A 21,496-nucleotide genomic window follows, 5' to 3' on the forward strand; every position below is an offset into this window, starting at 1 on the left:
GAGAATGTTTAAGGCAGAAAAGTACAGAGCACAAAAATCCTGATGTGAGAGCATGGGTGTCTGATAATGTTTAAACAAACAAACAAACAAACAAACTGCAAGGAAACTAAATCAGCTAGACTTGGAGTAAGCAAGAGGAAGAGGCGATGAGTTTGGAGAATTTAGGTCTCTGGTACTTTTAAGGACTTTGGCTTTCTTTTATTTGAGCCAGAGGATAAGACCTTGATGATTTGAGCAGAGGTATGAATGGCCCAGCTTAGTGTTTTGAGATTGCCTGATGGAAAGCAGGGGAACCAATTAAGAAGCCATTGTAATGATTTCTGGGAAATAATGGGTGTTGGTCCCTGGTGGTAGCAGTAGATGTAGTGGCACGTGGTCAGATTCTGGAAGTTGTAGGAATGTGGAAAGGATTGATTTTAAAGACTAAAGATTTCAAGATACCTAGGAAGAATGTGAGGGCATGAGTATGATTAGAAGCAATAATAAATTCCTATGAGAAGGAAATTGAAGATGCAAGTATTTTTAGGGTTTGAGCATCTAAAGTAAATGATTCAAATTGTAATGATTTGAGTTATATTATAAAAGTTTAAATTATAGAAGGGTTGCATTTATTGATAACAGTAGAGCCTATAGTAAAACTGTAATCGTGAGTTATGAAAGTAAATTAGAAATTGTGACCATTGGAGTACACAAGTCTATATATTTAGACACCAGTATGCTGGAGAAATAATCTAAATGAGAGATAAAAATCACCAAGGATTGTGCTTGGGGTATCACTGGAAAAAGTGATATCAGTCTGGTTGCTAATACATTCGGGGATGTCAGGACACGGCAGATGACTAGTACAAGGAAAGGGAAGGGTACCAGTTGGTATCATCTGCTGCACTGAGTGTTACAGCATTCTTAGTTGCAGATAATGGAATTCAGTCTCTTGCTAGCTTAAGCAGAGTAATTTTTAAGAGATATTAAGAAATTCTTACCCAAAAACAGTCTATAGCCTAACCTTTCAGGACAAAATTTTAGAACTCCATCGCGGTAAGAAGATTGTTTCTCATCTTTTGTATAAAATCACTATTCCTTTGCTACTTTCCACTGAACAAAATAGATGCCTTCACCAACCACTTTTGGTGGCTTAGAACTTATTTATACCACTCATTTCTTTCATGTGTGTAATTAAGAGAAGCTCTGTGGCACCAAAAATTGTGAATTGTAATTTTTTTATAATCTATATTGAGAAGGTGGGATTGACATTGTGAGAAAAAGCCAAATATAAAGAATGTGATTGAAAGATTTAGGGAATCTCTAATAACAGATGACCTTTATAGCTTTAATATAATTATCACATTATATCTCTTTCCTAGAGAGTGCCAATTATATCTTATAAGATTTTGTGTGCTACCCAGTGCCATGCAAAATTAGATGCTCAAATAGTTATTAAATTACTTAGAGATCGGAGTTCCTGTTGTGGCGCAGTCATTAACGAATCGACTAGGAACCATGAGGTTGCGGGTTCCATCCCTGGCTCGCTCAGTGGGTTAAGGATCTGGCGTTGCTGTGAGCTGTGGTGTTGGTCACAGACACAGCTCAGATCCCATGTTGCTGTGGCTCTGGCGTAGGACAGTGGCTATAGCTCTGATTAGACCCCTAGCCTGGGAACCTCCCTATGCTGTGGGAAGGGGCCCTAGAAGAGGCAAAAAGCCAAAAAAAAAAATTACTTAGAGCTCAAGATACCTCTAATTTACAGTTAGGGAAACCAGTTTTCATTGTATTATAAGTCTTGTTTCTCTGTAAGTGTATCATCTACATAAACATACATACATACATATATGAAGGATACATATATACAATATATACAATGTATACAATATAAAACCATGTTGATTAGTTTAAGCTTTTAGGAAATAATGCCAGTTAACCATGTCTGCAGATTTAGCTCTGATGTAGGCTAAAACGTACACTGGAAAATTTCCTTCATTTGTCATCTTTTCTATTCATTCAACAAATAGTTTTACATATGTAGAATCTACATATATTTACATATGTAGATGCCAGGAACTGCGCCAACACCCAAGATAGAGAGAAGATAAAGATAGATATGGTGCCTATCGTCACATTTCCTCATATTTCAGTGAGGAAATAGAATAACATTTAGTAAAAATATTTTTAAGAAATTGCACATCATAATATGAAAATGAACCAAGAGAATGAAATGGAGGATTATGAGGACTTGGACGAGAACGACCTACTCTACATGGAGGAGTGAGCAAATGCTTTACTGAGAGGGAGATATTTACTGAGACCAAAGAACCAGAAAGAGCCGCCCAACGAAGCAGCCAAAGGACTGGTGTGGTTAAAGCAGAGTTTGCCTGAGAAACTGAACCTACGTTGGTGTAGTTAATAGCAGATAATGTTGGAGAAATAGTCAAACTCTGTAACCTATGTCAAATAGCTTAAATTTAACCAATGCGCACATAATATCTATAGAACTCAGGAGAGTAGAATGCTGTAAATATAATCAGAAATTAGTAAGTAAAAGAAAAGCTCTTTGAAAATATGAATTGTATGATCTTCATACTATAGATTAATATTATTTTGATCCTTAAATATGACGCCTACTGACTGATCTATATTCCTTTAGGAGCTCAGATATATGTGGAGTTGTTGTGTTTAAAAAGCACGGCAAAGACTTCTAACACTTTGAACCGTAATTATTGATGAAAGAATATAGAAAAATTAACTTAGGCGCTAAGAAAGGCGATATTAATATGACACTGAAATTAACAGTAGCACTGTGAACACCAAATTTTTTCATTAGAGTACACGCTTTAGAAAAGATTTTGGAAGAAAGAAAACTTTTTTTTTTTTTTTTTACTTTTCCTACTTCAGCATCTTATATCTGCTTTTTTCTGTTTTGTTTCAATAACTTCTGCTTATTTTGCCTAGGCATTATTTTTTAGCCTATGCTTTTCACTAACCTTCTGAAAATCTCTTATATAAAACGTACTAGCCATGTATTATTCTTAATAAAATTTCAATAACTGATAAGGTTTTTAAATTTTCTTTTCATATATATTTTCTTTTAGTTGCAGAACTGCTTTATAAAATAAAACAAAGATCCAATTCACTTTTTAAAAACATTTGAAAGCAAAATTTATCTGGGAAAAATCAGAGCACAGAGTCTGGAACAGAATAAAACTGTTCACTAGACTTTCCCCTAATCTCTGTCATGGCACCAGAGGCAACTCTGGGTGAATGTAGGTTCCAGAGTAGACAGTTTAAAAATTATGTTGGAGGTCCCATGGTGGCGCAGCGGAAATGAATCCGACTAGGAACCATGAGGTTGCGGGTTTGATCCCTGGCCTCACTCAGTGGGTTGGGGATCCAGCGTTGCCGTGAACTGTGGTGTAGGTCACAGACACAGCTCAGATCTGGCATTGCTGTGGCTGTGGTGTAGGCTGGCAGCTACGACTCCAATTAGACCCCTAGCCTGGGAACCTCAATATGCCGTGGGTACGGCCCTAAAAAACAAAAGACAAAAAAATTATGTCGTTTAAGCCTCTTTTCCCAAAATGACTATTGCTAGTCACAGGTTCTCTGCTGCACTTGGTTGCCTATACTTTTATATCTTCTAAGAATTTAATTGGGAATAAAATTGCTAGTGTTACCAGTACTATAATTATTATTGAGGCATGTGATTATCACTGCAACCACATTTAAAGCCGCATAATGATTATGCTCATGTCCTTCCATTAAAAACAGTTAAATGATCAGATATAAATGAAATTAATTTTGACGTTCAATTCTATTCCCTTAACAAAATCATGCTTTATCTGAAGTTCTTCAATAATTATCCTCTTGGATCCTACATACTATGGTGTGTTCTAGTTCTCCTCAATTTAAAATGAAATTATTAAATCTAAAAGAATGCATATGATTTACATTATATTTTAAATTAAATAAATTGTTTTATCAGAGAAATGCAGTTTACTTCTAATATATTTTATATACCCTAGTTTGTGAACTCAGGTTTGTACTTCACTGATGCTACGTATATAATCTGAGGTTATCATTAGTTATTATGTAAACCTGTAATCAACAAAAAATAGAAGTCATCTGCATGTATTAGTCACTTGCATCCATAAAATAATTACATTTTCTGTTAAACCCAACAGCTGTTACTGGAGCATTTGGAGTGCCTTGTGTCACGCCATGAAAGGTCACTAAGAATGACGGTGGTGAAACGACAAGCCCAGTCCCCCTCGGGAGTGTCCAGCGAAGTTGAGGTTCTCAAGGCACTGAAATCTTTATTTGAGCACCACAAGGCCTTGGATGAAAAGGTATAGTATTGGGAAAGGCTTGTTACATCTTCATATGTTCATTGCTCTTCAATAAAGCAGAAAAAAAAATCCGGAAAGGGACTAGTATTGACAAAAGACTTCAAGCTTAGCTGTGCTTTTGTCATCCGCAAGTTCTTTCTCTTCATCCATGACTCAACTGACTGCTGAAGTCAGTCCAGAGGAATATTTTAAGTTACCAGAAAAATCATTAAAAAATACAGCTGGATTGTTGCATTTTCATGTATGTTGGTAATATGCATAAACATCGTCTTTTGTTTTAATACCACTGAATCTAGGGCTTCTCAAGACTTCTGTTATGGCACATTATATATATGGCCCAAACCTAGGTGGCCATTTGAAATTTAATATTGTCGTTTAGCCTTTCTCTCTTTCTCCTCCTCTGTCTCATCCTCTCACTGTGCCACAGTTTTCCTCTTCCCTACCTCTCTGAAGCACATGGCTATAGATGCCACCATAATAGACTACTCACTGACAATAAAACGTATCTTTAAGTGTAAATAAGTGTGTTTAACCTTTAGAGATTTATATTAGAATCATAGAATTTTATTTTGGGGGTTTCTAATATCAGTTCTGAACACCCATGTTTAAGTCTATGCATGTAACAGTGTAAGGTTTAGTAGAAAAATCTGGTTTAGGTCTTTTTAAAAGAAACTGTAATTTTCTCTTAGCTGTTACTCAAATAAGTGCCATGGACATAAATAAACTAATATGATGATAATATTCCTTGGAGATTAGTAAGGCTTATGACATGATTTCAATTTTGTGAAATTTCAAAGAATGAGTTTTTTAAAATTAATAAGGCTTTAGGATTTTGTAGAGTGAGAATTGGGACACTTTATTGTAAAGTATCTGACAAGTTCTGAGCATTTATAACCAACTAAGGATTATTACTCAGTTATATATAGGTTTTGAGCATGAAGACACTTTTGCTCTCTTTAGTATTTATACATATATATATTTTATCGCCAGTTGTTCAGATGTTCTTAGGGAATGGGATTATGTGGAGTGTGTGCATAAGAATAGCTGTAATTCTGTCTTCTAGATTATTAAGAAATTGTGTCATTTTTAATTTTAATATGAGAGGCAACAAGTTTATGAGCACTTTTCTTTTTCTAATGGCTGTACCCACAGCATGTAGAAGTTCCTGGGCCAGGGACTGAATCGAGCCACAGCTGTGACCTACACCACAGCCACAGCAATGCTGGAACTTTTAGCCCACAGCACCAGACCAGGGACTGAACCCTCTGCAGTGACCTGAGCACTGCAGTCAGATTCTTCTTCACAGCAGGAACTCCAGTTTATGAATAATTGTAAATAAAACAGAAATAGGTATTGAATAAAAATTCCCAGGGAGTTCCCGTCATGATTCAGCAGTTAACAAACCTGACTAGTATCAGTGAGGATGCAGGTTCAATCCCTGGCCTTGCTCAGTGGGTTAAGGATCCAGCATTGCTGTGAACTATGGTGTAGGTCACAGACAGCACTCGGGTCCTGTGTTCCTGTGGTTGTGGTGTAGGCTGGTGGCTACAGCTCCAGTTGGACCCCTAGCCTGGGAACCTCCATATGCCATGGATGTGGCCCTCAAAAGACAAAAAGACAATAACAACAACCAATAATTCCCAATGAATATATCAGTTAATATCAAATATCATATAACTTAATATATTTAATGTTTATTTTCCTATTATATTCCATTTCTTATCACCATAGTGCATTATTAAGAATTTACAAGACTACATGTATAGAATATATATTATGTGTCAGACTCCTCAGGAGATATTTGGCACATAAAGATAAATTAGACATCCTCCTTAACAAATGAAGAGTTTATAGTTAGTGTTGGAGTCCATAGGTCAATAGCAGGCAGTCTTAAGAAGAGACATATACAATGATGAGAGTTCCCGTCGTGGCACAGTGGTTAACAAATCCAACTAGGAACCTTGAGGTTGTGGGTTCAATCCCCGCCCTTGCTCAGTGGGTTAACGATCCGGTGTTGCCTTGAGCTGTGGTGTAGGTTGCAGATGTGGCTCAGATCCTACGTTGCTGTGGCTCTGGCATAGGCCGGTAGCTACAGCTCCGATTAGACTCCAAGCCTGGGAACCTCCATATGCTGCAGGAGCGGCCCAAAAAATGGCAAAAAGACAAAAAAAAAAAAAAAAAAAAAAAAAAAAAAAAAGGCATATACAATGAGACATGGAATCACAGAAAAAGTTGTTTTTTTGCTTAAAGAAGTGATTTGAAAGTCAAGAATGTCTTCACAGAGTGGGTGATACTTCATCTGGGTATAAAAACGTGTAAGGATTTTTTTTAAGCAGAGAAATAAATATGTTGTAAGCAGGATAATGAATATTTGAACTAACCCAGAGCTATGAAAATAGTATGGCATGTTCAGAGACAATTGATTAGTTTTGAATAACTTGAATGAGGGACTTGAGAATGGGTGATTTGGGATGTTCTCCAGATGCATTCCCACATCACTTAAGTGAGGGTTGCTTTTATTAAAAAAAAAAAAAAAGAAGGCAATAAAGAACATTCAGGACAAGTAACCTGATGATGTGAGTATATTTAAGAAGAAAATGGTTGTAGTGCAATTTAGAATCTAAAAGTAATTTACTATTTAGATGTTCAGTGAGCTTAGCAATACTAAATGAAATATTTCATATTGTGACTCTAGGAACTGTAATAGGGCTTAGTAACACACCAGAAGTGCCCTGTGCATTGGTGAGTTCAGGGGCAACTGAACTGATTATCTACTGAGTAGTACTGCAGGAAAACTATTATGAACTTGGGCTCTGGAATTAGACAGATCCAGACAAGTACCTTAATTTCTCTGTTTCCTCTTCTTTTGAATGAGGAGAATAGTAATACCTACCTTATAAAGTTGTCTGATGTGCAAAGCTCCTAGCCAGTCCTTACCATATGGCAAATGCTTAGTAAAAATTAATGAATGTTATTATTAGTATCAATAAATTTTAGCACTTGACAAAAATTTCAAAACTAAAGCTGTTGGTATCACTCGTGATCCACATGCTTATTTAAATTAGCATTTCATTCAGTTATTGAGGAGTTAATTTGTGTCTAAGAGCTTCATAAACAAGTCCCTTAACTAAGAATAGCTCACAGCTTCTTGTAGAGATCAGGAGAGTGAGGAGACAGACATATAAACAAGTAATTACAATATTCTACTTTAAGTACCATGAATATTATGTTAAAACGTATATGGAAAATCAGAAGAAGATGGAATTAATCATATTGAGAATAAGAAACTACCAACCTTACCCCAGAAGGTTTAGAACACATGAGGAGCTAAATAAAATACAAAAGACCGAGCATAGCTGGGAACAATTACAATGACTAGCAGTCTTCATTATGGATGTCATTACTTACATAGCCACTGAATAAGGTGGAATTTACACAATTAGCTAAGACTAGCAATTATTTTTGACATGCTTCTCCTGTATGTTTATCAATTCTGTGAGCTGGAGGAGATTAGAAGTATACATGTGTTTTGCAATCATTTAGATATCACTGAGTATTTTTTTTAAAAGATTTATTGTATATGCATGGGAAATGTAACCAAAAACTTTGTTACAGATATGTACACTTCACATATATTTCTGTGATCTAATGTCACCACACCAAAATTGGATTGGAATGTGTCATCTTAGATTGCTTCACGATATTTTCTGTCACAGGATTGATAAATGCAAAATAAAACCCCACAAATCATTAATTTTAATTTGAAATGTGTGCATCTTCCACCAAAATCCCTCTTTATCCTGCAACATATTTGGCATTCTTAGGGACTTCTTTTGATCCTTGTAACATTATTTGTTGGGGGAAAAAAACTTCTCTTTATTTTTTCATGCCACTATGAAGAGAATAAATGTAACATATGAAATTAGAAATCAAAAATTTTACATGTACCTAAATATACTTGTGGAGTTATATCACTATAAATAAGCAATCAGTATATCTTAGCTTAAAGACTATGTGGACAGCAGATTAATTGAATGTAATTAAATAGTAAAAATTTTGAAAAATAATGTCTAGAGCTAAAGCTATCAACTCTGTACTTATATTTAAGGGAAAATTAAAACTATAATTTTATGGCATATTAATCATGTCTAGACAGCTTTAAAGAACACCAAATTCAACAATAACAAAAAAATGAGGGTGTTAGGGCATTCTGCTGGTGCTATGCTCAGAGTAGAGCAAAACTCTACAAGTCTGATCAGAAATATTACTTTTTTCCTACCAATGGAATTCCACCTATGTCGACAAGGTAGAATGTTAGGATATTTTAATAGCCTAGTAAGGTTACTCCTTTGGATCCTCTCTTTTTTTCCTTATCAAGTTTAGCAGAGATTAATGCAAAGTGAAGCAAATATGTTTCGTTCATCTAAGTCCTAACCAAGAATTAAATACAAAGAGAATACTTCATTCTCATATAAATGTGAATAAAACATTGGTATCATAAATGAATTGATATTTGCAGCCTCAGTTTTTATATTTATAACATGAAATCAAAATATACTCCAGAATTGTTTTTATTTTCTTATGAAGAGTGTTTCAGGTTCATTACTTTGTGCGTAAAACAATTTCAAGTTGTAAATGCTATTATAAATTTATTGAGGGATAATTTTTCATATTTGAAAAGCATGCTAGTAAAAACTTGAAGGATTAATTTAACAAGAATATACACTCGTGTTAAATACATAACAATTTGAACAGTTTCTGTGATTTTCGGTTTGGCAAAGAAAGGAAGACATTCAGCCTACAATATAGCCTAGTTTTAACTATTCTGTACATTGCTCGAATGACTCTTTCAGAAACATTCCAGTATATCAGTATGTCTTTTAAATATACCTTGACCTCTTCACTGCAGTAGGAATGTGATCTGATTAGAGTTGTGTATACTGGGATTGATTTCTCTTTAGATTGTTTAATATTGCTTTTCTCATCAACTATCATTCTAAGATTTTTATCAGAAGACCCATATTTTATAGCTGGCATTATAGGAAGTGGGCATAAAACTTTACAATAATTCCTGTTAAATATTAAGCATATCTACTGAGATCTTTGTTGATACCTGCATTCCATATATCAGCAATCTTCCTCATTTTCGTGCCTTTGGGATGTTCGCTTTGTTTGCATCTGTCCAAGCACTCATAAAAAAGTATTCCCCAAGTCACACCAGCAAGGATTTCCTCCTAAGCAGTTCTTGTTCAGCTATTAATCAGCATTAATTTATGCATTTGTAATGAACAATTGGATTTTTGTCTAACAGCACTGGTACCTGGCAGCCTATCTGGGGTACTTAAATATCAAGAAGAATCGTGTGTGATTATCTTTGATATCAAATGTCATGTATGTAAATTATGAAAATTATGTCATTAATTTTCAGAGAATTTGAGCAGAACTAAATACAAGTAAATTAAAACTCTACTCTGGAGTTTATTTTTTCTTATTCAAGATGTATTTCAGGAGTCAAGTGCACCAGCTCACCTAAATATATTTTTTACCATTATGCTGTACTAAAGTAATTGAAATTTTTAAAAATTTTTAATTAAAGATTGATTCATAGGACACTACTTTGTTTGTCCTAGAAAATAATGTCATAACTTCAACTTTAAAATTATTATGGATCTAGGTTTTTAGCTATTTTGTGTAAACTCATATTCCCAGTTAAATTTTACTAAAAAACAAGAAGTCCATTAATTAAAATATACCATTAATGAATTAATACAAGGTTCACTCTAACAACTTATATGATTATATATTAAAATGCATATTATAAAAATATTCCCATGAAAATCCATATTAATTCATAAATAAAACACACCATGAATTCCGTCTTAAATTGAAGCTATAAATTTTGTGATTTTTTGAGAAAAGTTCAACTGCTGTAGTCTATTATTTTAATTTACCCCAATTTTTTTCTCTGAGCTTTTCTACTTTTGACAAATTTAATATGGAGCATATCTATTGATCTGAACATATAACTAAGACAATTTTGGAGGTTCTAAGAAAGGAAGGATCAAAGTAACACTTCTCTCATTTTGGTTTGTACATGACACGTTTGGCAGTCATGAACTGAATGTGCAGTCTTTGGCTCTATAAAATATAGCGGTTTAACCTTTGGTATCTAAAAAGGACTTGGGAATTCGGGAGTGATTATATACTTTCCGATCCCTCAGTTACAGTGTAGACCTCTAGCTAACACACTGGTGCGCAAGGGACAACATTTTTCAGATTCTAAGAATCCTTTGCTTTGAGACAAATCATTTTTGAAATGAGGTATTAATGATCAAAGGAAAACTTATTATTTTAAAGAATTAGAACGTTTTTGCCTATCTTTTATGCTTAAGCAGTAAGTATTTTTCAGATGAATTCCTAAGACATTTTTGAACTTTGCCTCCACTTACTCTAAATCAGAATTCAGAACAAGAAGGATTGAGAATCAGCCCCACTGGAACCTCTGCATTAAAAACCTAGAAGGATTTGCTTACGAGAAAATCCCCTGATACATTCATACTGTGAGGTGACAATGTAGTCATAGCATTCCTACCCACTTAAGTCTGCAGATACTTTCGTAATTTGCCAAATGCAACTGTCTCTGATAATGTTAATGGATTCAGCACAGTTTAATATGTATGGGATGTACATTACTGCACGTATTTTGGTTTTTCTTCTAGGTAAGGGAGCGACTGAGGGTTTCTTTAGAAAGAGTCTCTGCCCTGGAAGAAGAACTAGCTGCTGCTAATCAGGAGGTAACACACCAAACTTTCTCCTCTTTTGAGGTGCAATCTCGCTAACATTATATCCCTTGTGTTTCATGTCACTTTTATTAAAACTGTCACCAAAAGTAACCTACATTCTGCCTATGCCACTGAACAAGGCCTATGGAAACCAGTTGCCAGAGTCCTGTTTTCTGACTTCTGGTGATGCAGATCTGTCACTAAGAGATAAAAGGAAAATCATCAAGAGCTAGTGAGGTGAGAGTAGTGAGATGGGGATTTAGAGACTGAAATCAGAATGCCAGTCCTTTTGAGGAGTAAAACACCACTCCAAAACTGGAAACTATATCAGATATCTGTTCAATTTAGAAAATGTCACAAATGAAGCGTCATGCCCATGTTTAGTGGCAGCATTGAGTCCACTTTTTGCTCTTATTCATGACTCTCAGACAGCATTTTATAATCATCAAAAAAGATCTAAAGAATTGTTTCTTCTTTAGAAGCTTTGCTAAGGTTTTATTTATCTACAAATGAACTTGGGTCATTAGACAAGATATAGATAATAGACAGATAGGTACTTACATACATACATACATACATACATACATACATCTCAAATAATGTGTGTAGGCCACTAAAATAGCCCCATCTCTCTCTGTGTCTCTCTCTCCCCCACTCTCTGACAATTATTTACAGAGTTACCTTTTTTTGCAGAAGTTTATTTCAGGAATGTAAATACAGATATTATTAGTGGAGGATGTACTGAAACTACTTGGCAAAATTGTCCTACTTTTAAATAATTAAGGATGTGGGAGGCTAATTTCAGTATTTATAGGTCTTAAGGAATTCTTAACAAAATCATATTCACATTTACATTTTACACAGAAGCAAATAGACATTTTCAACCCTGCTGAAAGTCTTAATTTTCAAAATAAGTTAGGCTAATGGAATGAATTTATATAGGCTTTTGTTTGTTCCAGGTTTAACAACTTAAGCTTCAGAAACAATGGACTTTTAAATAGAGGAATGATGCGTTCCATGTGAATTAAAGGCTAGCAGTGGTAAAAATATAAATGGTGGCATAACAGTTTTTAAAAAAAGGAGGAGAGGGAGTTCCTTTCGTGGCTCAGTGGTTAACGAACCTGACTAGCATCCAAGAGGACGCAGGTTTGATCCTTGGCCTTGCTTAGTGGGTTAAGGATCTGGCATTGCTCTGAGCTGTGATGTAGGCTGCTGACCTGCCTCGGATCCTGCGTTATGTGGCTGTGGTGTAGGCCAGCGGCTACAACTCCAACTTGACCCCTAGCTTGGGAACCTCCGTATGCCGCAGGCGTGACCCTCAAAGCAAAAAAAAAAAAGGAAAAAAAGAAAGAAAGCCCTTTGGTAGCCAGTAGCCAGGTCAGTTTAGCAAACTGGATGGTTTAAATTCAGAAAGAACTCAAAAAACAAATTAAAGAAGGAGATAAGGAATCAAGACATCTCAGTCATCGTAGAAGAAAAGAACCTGTGAGATAACGGGTAATGACAAAAAGGACTCAGTCCTTTTCTGAAAGAGAATATTTCAATTACACAGTAGATGTACTTATTCCTGGAGTTTTCAGGAAGAAAACTTTCAACACTTATTCATTTTATGTTTTATGACAGTTAATTTGGATGTTCATGTATGTTTACATTTATTTTGGGGGCCTCCTTCAAAAACATTTTATTTGTAGGGTAAATAATCAAAAGGTTTGGTGACCACTGGTAGGAAAACCTTGTTTAATACACAGTTTCTGTTGGTCAAGAACAAAGGTGTCAGTGAGACTCATTGGCTGAAGTGTTGAAATAAAAATATTCCATAAATTCTAGTGAGGCTCTGAACATTGGCTCCAGAAATGGCAACCAAATACTTTAATTACACGTAAAATGGAAAAAAAAGCTTGAGAACAAAAGTGAAGATTTTTGACTGTAGTTTTTAATATAGTTTAGCCCTCAAATACTCTTGTAGTCTCTTGTAATCAGTATGACATGTTTGATTGCTTGTATAAATAGTAAATAAATTTTAAATCATTAACATGACTACAACTACTGCAGCCTTCCTGATGCTTTTATTTGACATCATTACATAAGAGAAAAGTGATTGTATATTAACTTTATTTTATTGCTGTTGATTATAATTAATTTCCATGTGGCTTAATCTGAATTCCTATTGATAAAGTCAAAATACAGCAAAAAATTTAAGACAAAATTACCTTAGTTTTCTAATCATAAATTATTTCTATATAATCAGTAATATTTTTAAAGAGAGTACAGAGGCAACTTTTACTTCATAATGAAATATATATTTCAAAGTGAATACTGAAAAAAAGTTCAGAAGAGACTGCAATTTGAGTTCTTGAGTCTGTGTAATAATAGCAATTGTTACAAGAAATCTCTTTAAGTCATCATGTATTGGTGATAACAATACATAATTTAGAAACCTGACAAAATAAGTTTAGAAAACTTCATAGTATTGGCAGCTTTAGAAAGGGGAACCAAAGTGTGGATATTAGAAGAAGTAAATAAAGAAAATGTTTTAGATAACAAGTTTTTAGAGAAAAAAAAATGAGAACTATTTAAGAGCATATTCTTAAGAGAACCCCCCCAAAAATATATAGAGAGAGACATAGACAAAAGAATCAGGTCCAGAACAAAAGTCCTGCCTATAGGTACATGAAAATGGGGTTGGGGGAAATAACATTTCATGCTTCAGATTTTAAATTAAAATTAAAATATATTTATAAGTATCCCTTATAATTCAAATCTGTTTCCTAAAGTCATATAGTGAGCTTGGAGAGTGAGAATACCGCATTATCAGAATCTGTTAAATTCTTGAATTTCCAGTGGTGATACGACAGTTCAAGAGAGCAAGAAATCTATTGAAACATTTTTCTGAATTATTTCAGTTCTGAAACTTAAAAAGGAATAATCAGAAAGCAGGGGTTCAGACTGCAAGTAATACCTTGATGTATTCATATGTACATGCAGATTTACACACACACGCACGCATATATAGAGTGAAAAGATCCAGCAGAGTTAATTCTATCACCACTGTATTATTTGATAGCGTTTATTCTATCATCTGTGTCATGTTTTCTTTTTGTCTCCCTCTTTTTCTCTCTCTCCCTCTCCCCTCGTTCTAGTCTCAGAGAAAGTTTCAGAGTTTTCACTCTTTAACACTTTTCTTTTTAAAATCTTTCTCCTGGAGACTTCGTCCATATCTCATCATCCAAAGGTTCAACCATGACTTCTGTGAAAAAGAAACTACAGCTGTAGCTCAAGGTTCATGCTCTTTTCTGAGCGTCACAAAAGATTTTAAACCTTGGTTCGGCACGTCCACAGGGCTTTGCCAATGACTATATAGACTGCTCTCTGACACGGGTGTCCAGCAGGGGTTAATCGAGGACTAAATTTCAGCTTAGGGTTTGATAATGAAGATTGGGACCACCTATCGGGACGATTTTTCTAGTTTGCACAAAGGCACCGTATGTGTTGATGGGCTTGGATTGCTGCCTAGATTTCCCGAGTGTCCACTTAGGTTCTCTATAGTACATTCGTGCCCTGAAATAAGCAGTCTTGTTAAAAAGAATATAAGATAACTCTCTCTTCTGTTCTGAAAATAGTCTAATATATTGTACTGTACAAAAAGGAAGTTGCATAGAATGCTCCTAGTTTTGCACAAATATAATTAATAATACATTATTATGGGACTAGGAAAAAAATTTTAAATGTAAATAAGGAACTGTTTTTATTAGTTTTCTTTGGTGTCTACAAGTATATATACTATATATTTCTATAGTGTTTGATTTTTAATGCATTTCAATGCATCTTATAAAGAAATCAAAGATATTTTAGAATCAGATGACATTTTTCATATTAGATTATTCTATTGGTAAATTAATAATAACAATAGCTCATATTTACTGAGTGCTTTAAATCTCTAGGCTAAATACACATGTATAAGCAGAGTAATGCTGGAAGTTAGATAATACGGTTATTTCAGAAGTGAGCCCAGAGAGGTTATTTCTCCTAATGAATGTACCGCTATTCTCTCCTACTTGAAACTATGGTTATCTTTTAACTCAGCTTAACCCTATGCATTCATACGGTTCCAATCTATACATTTAGCTATGTCCATAGGCTACCTTACATCCGTTTACTCTCATCTTTTTCTACATACCGTAATACCACCATAGTTCTGATCTTCATTATTCTCAACTGGGATATTGTGGTAGGCTTCAGCTGTATAATTCTTCAAGGTTACCTGCTAAGCAAAGCTCCAATCCTACAGATTATTTTCATGATATTTTCTGATATGTATATTATATACTATATTAATATACTACTAACATTATGATATAATTTATATATATTAATAATATAATGGTGTCTATTGTCATATACTATTGAGCGGTCCCAATCTAAAAATCACCTTTAACTCCCATTACCACTACTGCTCTGAGTAGTCATTCTAAGGTCTTGCTAAATTATAGTATTCATTGTTTTCGACAGCAGCCAGCATTTCTCCTGACTCTAAACCTTGCTTATGCTAATGTCTCTCTTGGAATGCCTCCACACCCATTAAACGTCATACTTCCCCATTTAAATTCAAGTTCATACATCACCTTTTTAATGAAATCGTTTATGGTTTCTTGCCAATAGTCACTGCTTCTTAGTTTAAGTTGCTTAATCTCATTGCTTCAGCATTTATTTTGACTGTTCAACAAGTGTTAGAATTAATTATATACCTGTGTAAGCCTAGGTAGTAGATTCCTGAGAAAGTGGGCTATGTCTTGTTCATTTGTATTTATTTCACTCAGTACAGTGATAGGAAACTTGTGATCAATACATAGTTGTCAGGTTGCATCATGTAGCGTTCACTCTACCCTGTGTTTTCACATTGTTGGCTATTCCCTTAATAGATAGTTTGAAAAATTTAGGCATGCTCAATAATCAGCAATACATATGTATTAAATTAAGAGGTTTGTTCTTTCAAAATATAATTATTGAGCAACTACTACGTGCAGAACATTATGTGAGTCTCTGACAGGAAGAAATAGGAAAAAATAAAAGATAAGTGAAATATAATGCAAATGTTTATATAATTTGCCCTCCAGTGACAGAGACAAACATATAAACATGTAAGTCATATGTAATTTAATATAAAACTAAATAGAGACCTAAACAAAGTGTGAAAGAGCTGAGAGGAGAAGGGTTATCCATTCTGAACCAAAGGATCAGAGAAGGGTTTCAGCGTTGAAGAAAAACTACGATTTGGCTTCCAAACTGTGGAGAAACATTTCAGGCTGAGCAAACGGTATGGTTAGGAAAACCTGAAATTGCCTGTTTTGAGAATAATGAATGAGGTCGTGTTGGTAAAAATCAGGGTGTGAAAAGATGTGGAAGAGGAGGGTAGAGAGGTTGATAGGACTCAGAAGCCAAAGCACCCTGAATGTCATGCTCAGAATTTGGAATTTACACTTTCTGAAATGAGAACACACTGAAGGTACGGTTTTATGTTACTTTTGTTTTATAGTGTTTTGTTTTTTTGTTCTGGTAAAGTGAAAACCTCGGAAATGATGTTCTTTTTTTTGTTTTGTTTTGTTTTTTGTTTTTGTAAACTGTATGGTTAGGCTGAAATAGAGCTGGAAAGCTGACAATCTGATCTAGCTAACTGACATAACAACTGGATAGGTGATTTTGGTCATGATACATCAATTCAACCAAGAGTTATTGAGCATTTTCTCTTTGCCAGTCATTGTGTTAAGTACTAGATGTGAAAATACCGATTAACTCGGATATTAATAAAGCAACGATTCTTCTCACAAGTCTGTTATGGGAGATAGACGTAGCAAAAAGTAACTATAGGAGGAGTTATTATTTAATGGATCATGAGTTTCAGTTTAGGAAGGTGAAAACTTCCTGAAGCTCAGTGGTGGTGATGGTTGCATAACCACGTGAAGGTACTCATTGCCACTTAACTGTACACTTTAAAATGGTGAAAATGGTAAATTTTATGTTATATCCATTTTACCACAATAAAAATGTAATTATAATACAAGAAGACAAAAGTGAAAATGAAAGTCCAAGCTTTAGTAGTGTCACAGCAGAGTAATCAGTCATGTGGATGTGACTGGGGAAAAGCAGGTGGTATGACACAAAGTTTCCTAGAGAAATCCTGCCCTAACAGCACGGATGACAATGGACCTTGAAGGCATCATGCCAAGTGATGCCTTCAAGGTCCATTAGACGGAGAAAGACAAATGCTGCCAGATCTCATTTACACACAGAATCTAAAAATGTCTGTACACGGCAACAGAGTAGATTTTGGTGGTATCCAGAGCCGGGGTATTGGAGAACATGGGAGATGACAGTCAAAGGATGTAACCTCTCCGCTATAAAATGAGTAAGACTAGGGGATCCGATGTACAGTATGGAGACTAGAGTCAAACTGCATGGTGTTCTTTTGTCTTTTTTTTTTTTTGCCTTTTCTTGGGCCATTTCCCACAGCATATGGAGGTTCCCAGGCTAGGGGTGGAATCGGAGCTGTAGCCGCCAGCCTACACCACAGCCACAGCAACGCGGGATCTGAGCCGTGTCTGCAACCTACACCACAGCTCAGGGCAACGCCGGATCCTTAACCCACTGAGCAAGGGCAGGGATCGAACCCGCAACCTCGTGGTTCCTAGTCGGATTCATTAACCACTGCACCACTAAGGGAACTCCAACACTATATGGTATTCTGGAAATTTACTGAGGGAGCAGGTCACAAATGTTCGCATCACACACACACACACACACACACACACACACACACACACACACAGTGACTATGGGAGGGAATAGATAATGTTAGCCAACCATATTGTGGTAATCATTTCATGATATATACATATATGTAATATTCACATTAGATACCTTAAACTTACATGTTATTTGTCAATTATATCTGATTAAATCTGGAAAAAGTTTTAAATCTTCCTGGAGAAAAAAATTACCGAGAATTTGAGGGGTGATTACAGAGAGCTTATCAGATGAATTTGGAGGAAGAAAAGGGAAGCAGGCAGTAGCAGAGATTAGAATAAGTCTGCAGAGAAAGAGTTGAGTTAGGGATGGCCAGAGCCTGGGCTTCGTCCTGTACACAATTGAGTCAGCAGAGCTTTGAAAAGGGAAAGATATAATCAGTGTTTTAATTTTGCAGACCAGTGTACAAAAGTTAAAGGTAAAAAAATATGTATCATAGTCAAGGTACTGTGTTTGCAGTTCAGACTTGTAAAAATAACTACTGTTTCTTGAAAGAAACAAGTGTTGAAAACTACAGAACTATGTAGAACTGAGGTATTACTCAGCCTGGCATTTCTTATATTCTTTTAGTGATGGAAAATATAGATATAAATGACAGACTCAAAACAATATTATAAATAAATATATATACATAATGCAAATTTGCTGTCATTTTATGCCTCTTTGAATAACACTGCAAGGACAGATTGTATTATTAACATTGAATACATTTTCCAGGCCGTTTGTCCAGAAAAGTGAGTTCAGATTGTTTGGAGAGAGAAAATACAATCAAGTCTTTATTTCTTGCAGAGTATTTTTGTTACTGCTTAAAATTGGAAGGCTAAAAAAAAGTACAATAAAAGGAAGTGCAAAAAGAAATAGATTACATTTTAATAATGTGTTCTCCTTTAGCTGAAGCCCGTATACTTTTAAAATAATTTAATTAAACCAGAATGAATGGATTATTCAGTAACTACAGTAAAAATTCAATCCACAGACTAATTTTCAATGAATACACAGGTGTGCTTATTTTTAAATCTTTTCTACATGATTGTATTATATATAAAAGGAACTGGCACATTTAGTTATAGACAGAACTATATTTTTTATGTTGCTTTCATTCTACTTCTTTTTTTATTCCATCCACTGAATTTATCAGCTTTCAATTGGAATTTTCTTAAGGAAAATCTATAACTGGCCTTATCCTGAAGTCCAGTTTCCTAAGGAAAATGAAAGAACTTTATGGGCAAACTAGGTATCATTCACATTCAGAAGAATATTGGATCAGGATGATGAGCGGAGCTAGAGGCAGCGGATGCACATTTGCAAGGTTTATAGGGCAATGGAACATGGCCATTGACTTAAATACATTATGCGTTTAAGTATCTTTATCATCCTTTGAGTTAAGTTAAGAACCAGCACCCTGTTGAATCCATGGAAATGACTGGAAAGTGGAAAGGTAAATAAATATAGGAACCCACACCTGAAAAATCAAATCAAGAGGCTGGGAAGGAGCAAGGAGAGATGCGATGTGAGACTCGAGTGAGTCAAAAACTGTGAGACAGTAAAACTCGTTTGGAAAGTTCAGCAGTGAAGGAGAGAGGAGGGTAATAGCTAAGTAAATAGGTGATGTTGAGAATCAGCTTACGGAAAATGCTTACAGGCAATGCAAAGAAAGAAGAAACAAAGGAGAAGCGGTTATTATTTTTTAGATAAATTTTATTGGAATATAATTGACTTAGAAAGTCATGTTAGTTTTAGGTGTACAGCAAAGTAAATCAATTATATATATACTATTATAATAAATATATATATTTTTTTCTTTTCGAGGTTCCTTTCCCATATAAGGTATTACACAGTATTGAGTAGTTTATCCTGTGCTATACAGTACTTCCTTGTTACCTGTCTTTTTTATATACAGTAGTATGTGTATTCCACACACTGATTTATCCCTCCCACCCCACGTTTCCCCTTTGGTAACCATAAATTTGGTTTCAAACTATTTGAGTTTGTTTCTGTTTTGTAAATTCTTTTGTATCATTTTTTGTTATATTCCACGTATTCTCATATATTTGTCTTCTCTGTCTGGCTTATTTCACTTAGTATGATAATTTCTAGCTCCATCCAAGTTGCTGCAAATGGTACTATTTTGTTATTTTTTATGGCTGACTAGAATTCCATTGTACATATGTAACACATCTTCTTTATCCAGTCCTCTGTTGATGTACAGTAAGGTTTCTTCCAGGTCTTGGCTATTGTAACTGGTGCTGTGATGTTCATTGGGGTGCATGTTTCTTTTTGAATCATGGTTTTCTCTGAATAGATGCCCGGGAGTGGAATTGCTGGATCTTATGGCAATTGTATATTTAGTGTTTTAATGTACCTGCATACTGTTTTCCGTAGTGGTTATACTAGCTTACATTCCCACCAACAGTGCAGGAGGGTTCCCTTGGAGAAAGAATCCTTTCTATTGATGGGCAACACAGAAGTGGATAAGCGTGGTTTGATGATCAACCAAACTTCAATAGTAAGAGAAGTTCTTCCACTGAGAAATGCAGGGAGGAGAAGAGAATGTGTAGAGATGAATGCAGATTTTGATTTGGAGAGAAAAGAAGACATAGGAATTTTATCAGAGAGTCTTCCCAAGGAAACAAGGGTTATCTGAGAAGGGAGGTAGAAACTGAGTTGCTTTTTATGAGTTTAAGGAGACTGAGCATATGATAATGTAGAATATGCCAAAGAGCCAATAAGACTAGTAAGGACATTTTATTGTGGGATGGTAAACCCAGAGAAAGTTCTCATCAGTTTATCCTGGCAAAGTAAATAAAGCTAGTCTCCACAGTACTTATGAACTAAAACAACATGGATTCGCCGAGGTATTTCCTATCTAAATCTATGAAGTTGTGTTATTCATCATAATTTGAAAGGAAGAGATACGAATACGAAACTAAAGTTGTTTCAGATGACTTTGGTCCAGAGGTAAAATGTTTCCCTAAAACCTGACAGGAGTAAAAATCAGGAAGCTTTTGAAATCCATGAGCAACTTGGTTATATTTAAATAGTTAGAAAGAAATTTAATATTAAAAATGATCCAGAAAAAACATGTGGAAGGTGGAAAAGTTGTTGAGCCTACTTATTAGAAAAATTTGCCTTGGGGGAACTTATAACAATACTCATCTAAATTTATAGGATCACTTATTTGAAGAATTAATGAAATGACCAAGTAATTTTTCTCTTCAAATTAAAACTGCCATATCTGTGAGTGGAAAACTCCAGATGCAGAAAAAGACAGCACAGAAAAAGTTCCTGAATTAAATTATTTCACAATCCTAAAACTGATAATTACTTGTCTTGGTAGACTCCTTGTCCGTAATTCAGTATTTGGTCCTTTTAACTCTGTCTCTTTCCTAGTTCTGAGATAAAAGCAGATGTAGTATGTCTCTCACTGCCTTTATAAAAATAATTAATCTTACAACGTCTTTCCAATTTCCTATGTTTATGTATAGCATATACCTAATTCAACTGATCAGTTTATTTGCAGAATTAGTAAATCCATGAAACTATTTTCGCTATTAGTACATTTTATGACTGACTTTG

General features: G+C 34.9%; 1 protein-coding gene across 50 annotated transcripts in view; it reads left to right on the forward strand.

Moving 5' to 3' along the window:
* Positions 1–21,496, forward strand: part of PPFIA2 (PTPRF interacting protein alpha 2) — a 461,887-nt gene that overhangs the window by 276,915 nt on the left and 163,476 nt on the right. For 31 of the 50 annotated variants that reach the window (XM_021093032.2, XM_084957697.1, XM_021093042.2 and 28 more), the window contains 2 exons: positions 4,173–4,337; positions 11,057–11,131. In XM_021093032.2, the coding sequence (XP_020948691.1) occupies positions 4,173–4,337; positions 11,057–11,131 (240 nt within the window). The remainder of the gene's footprint in view (positions 1–4,172; positions 4,338–11,056; positions 11,132–21,496) is intronic. The other 19 variants (XM_084957699.1, XM_084957707.1, XM_084957711.1 and 16 more) reach the window with 1 other exon arrangement.

Source organism: Sus scrofa, chromosome 5 (assembly GCF_054392235.1).
Source record: "Sus scrofa isolate SSC_HxYL_T2T_F1_AM1 chromosome 5, Sscrofa_HxYL_maternal_Yorkshire_Landrace_v2.0, whole genome shotgun sequence".
NCBI classification, from domain to species: Eukaryota; Metazoa; Chordata; class Mammalia; order Artiodactyla; family Suidae; genus Sus; species Sus scrofa.